We start from the raw sequence: 12585 nt of genomic DNA, 5'->3' as shown, positions 1-12585 counted from the left end.
CACACTGGCATTATGCCCATAATCGGGCGTAGTGCCGTGTCGTCATCGTAGCTTCGTAACAACTGTACTTGTCCTGTTTCTACTTTTCTGCCTAATAAAATATTCAATCAATCAATACTGTAAGCGCAAATGCATAACTTTTTGCATCGATTTTCCTGTTAACCCTTTAAGGCCTGGGGCGATTCTTAAAAATGTTTTCTAAATCCTAAGTCTTTTGAAAAAAAATTGTTTCAAGATTTTTCAAAAATAGCAGATCTACAAGCTCATAGCGCGGCACTCGGTGCCGCGCTATGAGCTTGTATATCTGCTATTTTTGAATAGTTAATCAAATACCTGGCAACCCCACCCTCTCTCTCTCTCTCTCGCTCTCTCTCTCTCTCTCTGATCAGATGCGCTCTAGGGCTCACACACACACCACACACCACACACACCACACACACCACACACACCACACACACCACACACACACACACACACACACACACACACACACACACACACACACACACACACACAGACCCTGACCCTGAGAAAACTCATATTTGTGCAAATGAACAGAGAACAATACACACAGGTATAGATGTCAATAGGGCCAATTATATGAAAATAAGGTTGAAAATGGGTGTACTCCTTTAATGAAAATGAATGAAAAACTGCTCTTACATTTTTTTTTTTATGCTTTGAATCATTGTGGATTCCCCAGTTACTGGACCTCATGGTAGGACGTTTCTCAGAAGACAGCCAACAACACGACAGCAGATCATCCCGGTAGATCCTCAGACCACGGACGAACCGTTTCCCGACCCGGAAGCAGATCTGAAAGAAAGCGTTCCCCCTTTTCTGCATAGAGACGTCATCAGTACGAACGGCTCCAAAGGCACAAGCAGGGTTGCAAGGGTGGATTTGATCATGAACGACTCTAAACCTGAGGACCGCATGACAGACGAGGCCAGGAGGTTCCTCCGCAGTCCCCTGTCCACCATCGTCATGCCGTCCTTCTACGCGCTGGTCTGTCTGGTCAGCATCCCCCTCAACGCCGTCGCCGTCGTCGCCTTCGCCCGGAGGATCCGGCCCATGAAACCGGCGGTGATCTACATGCTGAATCTGGCCTGCGCCGACCTGCTGTTCGCCGCGCTGCTGCCGTTCAAGATCGCCTACCACTTCAACGGCAACGACTGGGTGTTTGGGCCGGTGATGTGTCGCATTGTGACAGCGGCCTTCTACTGCAACATGTAATGTTTTTTTATTTGATTTGATTTATTTATCCCGTTAAGACCTGAGACCTTCTAGATGAGTTAGTTCTCAAACTTTTTCGTGCCAAGGATATTTCCCCATCTGAAAATGTTTTGTGCCAGGGACCCCTAGAAGAAAAGATTTGCGTTAAACAAACTCAAAAGTATTCCAAATCTTTCAAATGCTTTCAACATTTTTCAACATAAAAAAAAAATAGCAGATGTACAAGCTCGTAGCTTGTAGATCTGCTATTTTTGAATAGCCAACGCTAAAATCCAAAATGACACATACGCTTTCCCGGGTTTACTGGGTTGTAGATCTGCTTTTCTGAAACCTTGTGAAATGGGGACATTCTGCATAATGTGTACTTTCACTTTTATATAGTATATTTTGATGCCAATACTTTTGCACTTTTATTCAAGTAAATGTTGAATACATGAGTTTTACTTGTACAGAGTATTTCTACATTGTGGTATTCATACTTTTACCTAAAGGTAAGGTAAGTGATTTACTTTGGTTAAAATAAGTGTTTAATAGCTCTATATTCTGATAGTACACATTGCTATAGAGTGTTTGTTCAGTAAAAGAAGTCTCCCATGTCTCTCCAGCTCTTTATTAAACAGACATTATACATTTTCAAATACATTTTCAGTGCTCTCTCCCGATTGGCTTAAACTTTGTCACCTACCTGAAAATGTAGGTTTCTGTTTACTAAAGAGCTGTTCTGTTTACTAAAGAGCTGGAGAGACCCCTGTGACCAAACAAACGCTCTGTAGCAATGATTACTATCAGTATATAGTAGGCTACTTTAACCTTTTTTAACAAAAAAAAAAAAAAATACCCCAAAAATATCACTTACCCTACCTTTAAGTAAAAAATGTAAGTACTTCTTCCATCACTGTCCTCAGGCTATAGGACTTAACTGACTCTCTGTGTCCAGGTACTGCTCTGTGCTGCTCATCACGTGCATCGCTGTGGACCGCCTGCTGGCTGTGGTCTATCCCATAGACTCTCTGGTGTGGAGAAGGCCTCAGAACGCTGTGGCGGCTTGTACGCTCATGTGGATCCTGGCCCTGGGAGGGTCCGTGCCCCTGGTGCTCAACCAGCAGACCATGCACTTAGAGGTAAGGCAACGGATGAGGAACCGCTGATATTTGTGTGTGTGCGTGCGTGTGTGCTCAGGATTTCTTTTAAAATTGGTCTCAGGTATAAATTAAAGACTAATCATATTTAAACAACAATATCAGTTTATGTTTTTCATAATTATAATTACATGGAAATGAGGCTACTTAAAATGAGTTAAGTTTTAAAAGGGTGACCCCTACTTGTAGCAGAATGGAACTGCACTGCGATGACATCACCAGTGGAGGAAGATGCTAGATGTACTGTATACACTGTATTGACAATACTTACTTTGAGTCAATATTGGCCTATACATGAACACTGTAAATGGCTACTATTCAAAACCAGATATATTTTAATGTATATTATTGATGATGTAAGTTAGTGGTTCTTAAATTGAGGTCCCCAGCCAAATCATTGATAGTCAACCGAACGGACCCTTGTGGGTCTGTAACTCTGAGACTGTACAAATGGAACCAAATGGGGGTCCATTTAGTTCCATTTGTAGCTGGGAATTCGTCAAAAATCATCATGATGCTAAATAACATACAAGACATTTTGGGAAATCGAACTTCTGGAAAGGCTTCATTTTCAATATGGCACATATATATTCCCTCCCACTTTATAGGTATTTTAAGCTCCCGGCATTTAAAGCTCCCGCCATCTTGAAAATGATGTCACCAACATGATTTGTATGAATTCCCTCCCAGCTATTGTATTTTTTTTTAGAACCACTGATCTAGGAAAATGCCAAATGATAGCATAACTATCTTTCACCCCCACATTATTTGACTGTCCAGCGTTTAAACTGCTGTGTGCCTGTGTGTTTAAAGGAGATGGGCATCACCACCTGTCATGATGTTCAGAATGATGAAGACGAGCTGAGGAAGTTCTACATGATCTACTTCTGCGTTCTGTGCTGCGGCCTCTTCTTCCTTCCTCTGATCGTCACCGTCGTGTGCTACACGCGTGTCATCTGGACGCTGAGCAGGTGAGGAAGACTTTAGTCTTACCAAATAGAGTTCAGAGCGATGTGGAAGTAAGTATACTGGTAACAGTGTTGATTTTGATTAAGTTTTAGTCATTTAGCAAGCCGTGATAGCGTCTTAATGCCTTATTTATACTTAGCTGAAAGCCGAAAATATTTTCAGAGTGTGACACCCACATGCAGCCAAACATAAAATAACTTTTCTTAGATCTACTGGATCTCTTCTCCACTAGTCCCTCCCTAACATTTTTGTCTATAGTTATTTAGTTTGTTGACGAAATTGTCAATATATATTTAGTCATAGTTTTAGTCATAATAGCTTCGTTTTTAATCCGTTTTTATTTTGTTTTTGTCAGTGAGTAAAGGTCGTTGACGGACATTTTCGTCATAGCTTTAGTTGACCAACTTAATACTCTTCCCGAGCCACGTGGCCCATAGGGTAGGAACCTCCTGTTTCCGTAGTGTGAGGCAGCTTCATGTACAGTACAACCCCTGGACATATCACTAGTATGTCACAGGGACATAACCCCAATCCAACCCTTGATGCCAAGCAGGGAGGCATTGGGTCCCATTTTATAGTCTTTGGTATGACCCGACCAAGGGGACTGAACCCCGACCTCCCAATCTCAGGGCGGACACTCTAACCACTAGGGCTAGGCCAATGGTTCTCAACCTTTTCAGGCCGCGAACACCCAAAATAATCATGTGGGGACCCTCCTAGGGGTCCCGACCCACAGTTTGAAAACCACTGGGAAAAAGGCCACTAGATTCTCTTTACTGAAAAATCTTCAGTGCAAATACAAATACAAATGTGTCACTGTCATAGTAAAGTAAACTGCTTGCGTCATCAAACATGTGACATTAGAATGCAGGCTCCTTTTAGGGCAATAATTTACTTACCCCCATGAAACATGTCTGGCAAAAGCATAACGTTGTAGATTTTGAAAGTGAAAGTGGTTGAGTGCGTCTGTGGATTTTATAAAAAATTAACCAATGAATTTATGACATAAGTTTATACTCATAACTAATTTAAATCCAGTGGAACACTGGGTGCTTTTTTGCACTTCCTGAAAAGTTACAGTTTTGGACATAGAAGTCCACACGACAGCGACGATAATACATTGCATATCAGAATTCAAACCTACTGTATGTATCATACAATATTGTTGCGGTTGGGTATATATCTGAGATCTTCATGTTTCAACTTTTTGTTTTTTCGTAAATGCCTTACACTGTGTCACTGTGTCACTTTGTGCCGCGCTGCGAACTTGTACATCTGCTATTTTTTAACATCTTTGAAAAATCTTGTTTGAAACATTTTGAATAATTTAGCATTTTGTAACAAAAATCATCTCTTCTGGGGGTCCCTGGCACAAAACATTTTCAAACATTGCCAAATACATTTTGGGGGTCCATGGGGGGCCTCAGGTCTATAAAGGAGTAGTTCACCCCAAAAAAATGACTTAGTTTCTATCAATCATCACACACCCCATGAATTTCTATCAATCACACACCCCTTGAATTCATGGAGCTGCTCAGTAGGACACTCAATTGACTCAATTGAGTCTCCTACTAGATCACTCCGCCGGTCATCAAATTATTGGCTTAGGAATGCGGCAAAAATTTAAAAAATCTCCAAGGCTTCATGGGGTGTGTAATTGATTGCAAATAAGTAATTTTTTGGGTGAACTACTCCTTTGATGGGTTAATAACATACAAGGTACAGCTAAGTGAAACCTATATCACTCCTCCTCCTTCAACAGGATCCCTCAAGGCGTCACCGGTCGCTCCCGCAGGAAGGCCCGAGCCGTGGTGATGGCGCTGACCGTGCTGGTGCTGTTTGTGGCGTGCTTCACGCCCTCCAACGTCCTGCTGCTGGTCCACTACCTGCAGCTGATCGGCGGCCAACACGTCCCTGACAGTTCCTACGCCGTCTACCTCGTGTTCATGTGCGTGGGCAGCGTCAGCTGCTGCCTGGACCCGTTGGTGTACTACTTCGGCTCCTCACAGTGCCAGAGGCAGCTCGCCAGTGCGCTGGGGTGCCAGGCGGGGTCGGACGCCGGCGGGAAGAGCGGCGTCCACTCGTCGTACGACTCGTCCAGGAGCACCAGCTCCAGGACTATCTTTAAGTCCAGCCTCAATTCCAACAGCTGCAAAAAGGCCAGCTCTGCCGAAGGCCTTAAAAGCCATTATAAGAAGCTTCTGGTGTGAGGGATTCCGTTGATGCTTTTTGAACTGAACAGCGGTTCTCGATGTGGGGGTCCAGCGGTCCTTGGTGGGGGGGGGGTTCCACCTTTCATGTTCCAGGGGGTCCCCCCCAGCTAAATGATTGATAGTTAGGAACCAAATGGACCCTTGTATAACTCTGTAGGCCCCTTTTCCACCGAGGTTGAACCGGTTCCGTTCTTTTTTCCCGCCTAATTTTGAACCAGTTCAGAGTGTTTCCACTGAAAATGAATTGGTTCAGAACCCTAAAAGTTTCTTCGGAAATGGAACCAAAATACTTTTCTTGCCCTGAAGTGGAAACCAAAGCGGGCGTGTCACTATTCTACAGGTTGGAAGATGCAGGTGCGATATAAACAATGGCAAAAGCAAGCGAAATTTTTTCATTTTGTAATAAAAGGCAAACTGTAACTGCCATTGAATTTCTTTTGTGAAAGAAACACTTTCGACCGGTCATAATCAACACATCTCTGGCCAGGCCTGGAATCGAACTTGAGGCTATCAGGGATTCCGGCATTCTAACCATTCAGCTCTGCCGCCCCCTGTCACTATGTTTCTGCCTAAAACTGGTGGAAACACAAGCCAGTTCACGGCCGGTTCCGTGAAAGCAAAGGTTCCAAGAATCTAGAATGGAACCAGATCTAGAACCAAAGTTATTTTGGTGGAAAAGGGGCCACTGAGAGTGTACAAATAGACTCAAATGGACCCTTACGGGTCTATAACTCTGAGAGTGTACAAATGGAACCAAATGGACCATTGCAGGTCTGTAACTCTGAGGATTTTCACAGTGTAGATAGGGGGTCCCCAGAGATGATGTTATCAAATGGGGTGTCCGTGTTCTAATGCATTCAAAACTGGGGGTTCTTGAAATTAAAAAGGTTGAGAATCACTGGGTTAGAATTACTACACACTTGTGAGTTGTGAGCACCTCTTGCAGTGTCGACACTGGACAAATAATATGAGTTTTTGCACAGTCGTTCACTACTATTTATGTAATATGAGGCTACTCAACTCTCAACACTCTTGCTTCAAGCGAGGAGTCATCACCATGCCAGCTTGTGATGGACATTTTCATCAAACTTTATTTTTTACCATGCATAATGAACGGTGAATAATATTACCAGAAACACATAGTAAACTGATGGGCTGATAATGTGCCATGACATATATGCTAATGTATACATACTATTGGAATTATTATTAATTAAATCCTACCTACAGTATTCTGAAGAAAACCATCTAACGCAGCATGGTCCAAGCCTATTCTGTATTTGGAATGTCAATACTTGGGTCTTTGTTGGTGATTTCATTGCACATTACATGAACAAAATAAGAGCATAATGGAAACATTTTGTTTTGTTTTGTTTAGTTTTTGTCTTTTGATGAATGATATGTACAAGTCTTGCTACAGACATTGATGCTTCATGTTCTCTCTTGTTTACACAATATTACTTTGCGCTTGTGGGTTGAAAAACACACATGCATATTTGTGGTTTTGTTTGTAAGATCTCAAAGTAATCATAATGTCAAGCAGTGAGTCAGCATAACATGCTATGCAGTGTTGTATGCCTCCTAGTGGAACATCTCTGTCTCCTCCACTAGGTGGTGCTACTATACCATTTACTCACAAATGTAGGACTGAAGGCTTGCATTGGTAGTGAATGTATCTAGGTGAAATATCACATTTCAGGGCTTTAAACCTCTACAAACATATAATTGTAGCAGAATGTCTAAGCAGAATGTCTACTTTACTGTCTACTCTGAAGTCTTAAGATCACTTTCTCACCAAATGTTAATTTTGTCAATAATAAAGCTTTATGTTCAACATGGTGTGTTCATTTATGACAAATAAAAATGACTTCAAAGTGAACACACTGAGAATATTAATGTACAGTTTTTCATGAACAGCGAGGACTCCAAACTTAGTAGCGTGTCCCATATGGAGCTATACAACCTGGGCTGGGTTCAGAATATATAAACCCGACACTCCAAACCATTTGACCAGCGCAGGTTATTCTTCATGCTGTGGATTCATTTGGGCCACCACGGGAGATCGGACATTTAACCCTCCAAACATACACCAGCCTTCATCCATTAATGTTTATAATTCATTCATCAATGATCACTCCATAAACGTTCAGATTATTCACTGCCTGGCCTGCCATCTCTCATTTGACGTGGCGTCACGGCAGCCCGTGACTCTAGAGGGAAATTAATTTAATACATTGTTTTAGTGTAATTAGTGTAACTAATTAATATACAAACATATGATTTATGACGATGAGATTGGTGTCATTCATGTCGTACTTGACAAAGATTGTAGGCTACCATCACGGAATATATGAAAGACTGCTGTTTCCACAGAGTGCCAATGCAACACTACTGCAAGTAGGTGCGTGTGTGCGTGTGTGTGTGTACGTCAGACGTGGAGATGAAAGGCAGCGAGGCGGGCGGAGGAAACTCTCTTATTGGCTTTCCATGCGTTGTTTGGTCGTATTCTGGTTCTTCATGTCGTAAAATCGGGGCGTTTCGAGAATATTTAAGGGCGTGTTATTTAAATGACGCTCAGTTTCAGCCGTCAGATTTATCAAAGCTCCGACCAAATGTACGATTGGCTGTATAGGATCGCTTCATAAATGTGACTTTGACGTTGCCCTACGGCCGAATTTATGGAAAAGAACACGCCTTTTTTTACGCTCCATTGATATGTTGACAGTAGGCTACTTATAGAGTCAATATTGGTCTATACATAAACATTGTAAATGTTTAGCCTTCAAAACCAGTTATGTTTAGATGTATATTATTGATGATGTAAATCAGTGGTTACCAAAGTGAGGTCCGGGGACCCCCAGCAAAATCATTGACAGTTAACCAAATGGACCCTTGTGGGTCTGTAACTCTGAGAGTGTACAAATGGAACCAAATGGACCCATACGGGTCCATTTGGTTCCATTTGCACACTCTCAGAGTTGAAGTAATTGTGGGGTAAATGCATTTCAAAGCATTTCAAAGTAAACTGGGGGTCCTCGAAATTAAAAAGGTCAGAATCACTGCTCTCTTATGGCATATCATTTCAAATGGGGGTCCGCGGGCTAGTATGTATCAATTTCGGGGTCCTTGACATGAAAAAGTTTGAGAACCTGTGATATAAGTATCATTGTATGTGTTTATAGGGAGCTTAGGTGAGCTTAGGTGAGCTTAAGTGAATTTAGGTGAGTTTAGGTGAGCTTAGGTGAGTTTATGTGAGTTTAGGTGAGCTTAGGTGAGTTTAGGTGAGTTTAGGTGAGCGAGCTTAGGTGAGTTTAGGTGAGTTTAGGTGAGTTTACCAGGGCGGAACTTCCTCCACTCCTAACACCACAAAACTGCTCAACACAATGTTGGGGGCGGGGCAGATGTAGCTGTTCAAACGCCCTTTATCCAACATTTAATAAAATCTATTTATTGTTTAGGTCAGTGGTTCTAAAAGTGGGGTCCGGGGACCCCCAGGGGTCCTTGAGGGGGTCCCCAGCAAATATACTTAATATTGCATCAAAGTCAGTTTAACCACTCTACTAACCCCTATATTTATTGGCTATTTGAAAACAGCCGATCTACAAGCTCACACGCTGTGAGCTCACGGAACAAACATCTTGAAAGTTTTTGGGAAAATGTGGGATATTTGTGAAACATTTCAACAATACAAATCTTGAACTCCCACACAACATCAGGTGGGAACTGGCTGCCATGACTGATGGAGAACATCAGTCTTTGTCACAAAGTATTTTCTGATGGGGTCCGTGGCCAAATACATTTGGGGGTCCTTGACATGAAAAAGGTCGAGGAAGTTTGGGAAAATGGCAAATTATAGCATATCGTCTCTATCGGGTGAAAACCTCATATGTCCCAAACCTTTCAGGATTGAAATTACGAAACAGCAAAAGTAGCAGATAAAAACAAGCTTGTAGATCTGCTACTTTAGATGCTTTTGTACGTTGTAGATCAAGTATAGGGCATTCATTTGCGAAAAAACACAAAATGTTAAAATATGGAGATAAAAAGTTTCTGCCCCGACAGCGACAATCTTTTTTTGTGTGTGTCACTTGTTTTCCACATTATTTGACTGTCCAGCGTTTAAATCAGCCCTTGGAAATGCAGGTTCCAAACAGAGATTGCAGACTAATATCTAGTGTGCAAATGATGGAGCCAGTGTACCCCATCATTTGTAAAAAAAAATTGTCATGTGTGCTCCATTTGTAGTTTTTTTTTGTTGTCATGTGTGCTCCATCATTTGTAGTTTTTTTTGTCATGTGTGCTCCATCATTTGTAGTGTTTTTGTCATGTGTGCACCAACATTTGTAGTTTTTTGTCATGTGCTCCCCATTTGTAGTTATTTTGTCACAAAGTTTCAGCCCACGGATGGAGCCCAAGAATTACGCCTCCCAGTATGAAATCTAGGTTCCAAAAATATAAATATGAAAGTATAAAAGATCTCGATCTCGTGCCTATGACCTTCCAACCTGGGGAGGAGTCTTTAATGTGTGTCGGATATACAGGTGTTTTGGTAAATGGTGCATTTATATAGCGCTTTTATCCAAAGCGCTTTACATTGATAGTGCCATTCACCCATTCACCCATACACCGATGGAAGAGGAAACCATGCAAGGCACCAACCTGCTCATCGGGAGCAATTAGGGGTTCAGCGTCTTGCTCAAGGACACTTCGACACCAACTCTGGGGGAGCGCCCTAGCCCGGGATCAAACTGGGAATCTTGCGGTTTCCAATTCACTCTACCCGGCCACTCTACCCCTGAGCCACTGCCGCCCTGTGTTTTGCACATGAATGTCATGTTGTTTTTGTTTTAATATAAGAGGGTTAGGGGAGGGAAACCACAATGAAGAAAAAATGAAAAATACAGCTAAGGTGGAGGGCAATGGAGTTTATGAGTATATTCACATCAATCCTATTTTAAAATCGGTTAACCCTAGAACACTAAACATGGGTGAATTTCACCCGAACAATTGTAATTATGTGATTTTCATAATGTTGCTGATGTCTGAGGTGGGCGGGTCCTTGTGTACCTTCAGGATGCTCACTGACGTCATAGAAGGTAGGTTTGTTTCCCTGCCCCCCCCCCCCCATCCCTGTTTTTTTTCTACAGGGTGGTCTTCGGGTGAATTTCACCCATGGTTAGTGTTAGAGGGTAAATCAAAATCCCGGGTGCTCGGGTGGCGCAGTGTGGTAAAGTGCTTGCCCACCATCACGGAGGTTGTGGGTTTGAATCCACAGTGGTACATCCGGCTTTTTTGAGCGTCTATGCAAATATTGATATGATATTACTCATTGCACGTACTCCTACGGGCTGGGGCGGCACCTGTCAGTGGGGAGTGTTGGACGGGAGGAGTAGGGCGAAGGCTCTACGTCCTCCTGGTGGGGGCACAGTTCTGCGTTCTGTGCTGCGGTCTCTTCTTCCTCCCTCTGATCGTCACCGTCGTGTGCTACGCGCGCGTCATCTGGACACTGAGCAGGTGAGGAAGCCTTTAGACTTACCAATTAGCAGTGGTGGAAAAAGCACTCAAATTCGTTACTTAATTAAAAGCATCAATACCGCAACGTAGAAATACTTAAGGTCCTTACGGGGGCGATTTTTTCATGCGAATAATACTATATTAATAATAATAATAGGTTTTTTAAAACCTTATAAAGTCAATGCAAGCTTCCACAGAGCGAAAAAGCGAAGAGAGTCCGAATTGTGCGTATATTCTTATAATCGCCAGTGTGTAATGACCTTTACAAGTAAAAGTCTGGTAATCAAGATTTACTTGCGTAAAAGTAAAAAAGTATCAAAATGTATTTAAAGAACCAAAAGTAGTATACAGAATGTCCCATTTCACAACTTTTCAAATAGATAAAATGTATTTTACTATACAGACTTTTACTTGTAGCCCTATTACTTGTAGTAGCCCTATTTTATACATAGGCTATTTGAGAAATAGCCGATCTACAAGCTCACAACGCGTCGCGGTGCGACGCGTTGAGCTTGTAGATCTTCTATTTTCAAACATCCCAGTACTTTTACTTTTGGTACTTTAAGTATATTTTGATGCTGATACTTTTGTACTTTTACTCAAGTAACATTTTGAACACAGGCCTTTTACTTGCAACGGAGTATTTCTGCATTGTGGTATTGCTACTTTTGAATAAAATTCCATTTAGTAAGTTTAGTTTTAGTTGACTAAATACCATAAGATGTTAGTCGGCTAAATCTACAGTTGATCTAGTCTTAATGCCTGATTTCTACTTAGCTGCAAGCCGAAAATAGCCGATCTACAAGCTCACAATGCGTCGCAGCTTGTAGATTGACTATTTTCAGAATGTGACACCCACACGCAGCCAAACATAAAATAACTTTTCTTAGTTCTACTGGATCTCTTCTCCACTAGTCCCTCCCTAACATTTTTGTCTTTAGTTTTTTAGTTTGTTAACTAAATTGTCAATATATTTAGTCATAGTTTTACTCATCACGGCTAGTTTTGTCAGTGAGTAAAGGTTGTTGACGGACATTTTTGTCATAGCTTTAGTTGACAAAATGAATACTGTTCCCAAGCCACGTGTCCCATAGGGTAGGAACCTATCTCCTGTTTCCCAATCTCAGGGCGGACACTCTAACCACTAGGCCAGTGGTTCTCATTTGAACTGGGGACCCCCCAAAGTAGTCATATTTGAACTTTGGACCCCCCACCCTGACAAGCACTTGAAATTGTAGGAGTTGAGGCATTACATTTTGTTTGACTCGGTTCCACAGATAAATATTGTGAAAATAGCCGATCAACAAGCTCACAACGCCTCGCATTGTGAGCTTGTATTAATATACAAATGTGTCACTGTCATTGTAAAGTAAAATTATTGAGTCATCAGACATGTAACATTAGAATGCAGGCATGAAACTTGCAAAAGCATAACGTCGTAGATCTGCAATTATTTTGTATTAGTGAAACATTTTGAAAGTGAAAGTGAACAGTTTTGGCCCTACAAGGTTTCA

General features: G+C 41.9%; 1 protein-coding gene across 1 annotated transcript in view; it reads left to right on the top strand.

The window, feature by feature from the left end:
- LOC308078765 (proteinase-activated receptor 1-like) overlaps positions 1–7391 on the top strand; it is an 8451-nt gene extending 1060 nt beyond the window's left edge. The window contains exons 2-5 of the mRNA XM_080420108.1: positions 704–1232; positions 2174–2357; positions 3189–3346; positions 5107–7391. Coding sequence (XP_080276234.1) covers positions 704–1232; positions 2174–2357; positions 3189–3346; positions 5107–5554 — 1319 coding nt within the window. The 3' untranslated portion in view covers positions 5555–7391. The remainder of the gene's footprint in view (positions 1–703; positions 1233–2173; positions 2358–3188; positions 3347–5106) is intronic.
- The last annotated feature ends 5194 nt before the right edge of the window (positions 7392–12585 follow it).

This window comes from Gymnoscopelus braueri, assembly GCF_963280865.1.
Source record: "Gymnoscopelus braueri genome assembly, chromosome: 22".
NCBI classification, from domain to species: Eukaryota; Metazoa; Chordata; class Actinopteri; order Myctophiformes; family Myctophidae; genus Gymnoscopelus; species Gymnoscopelus braueri.
This window is presented reverse-complemented; position numbering and strand designations above follow the sequence as displayed.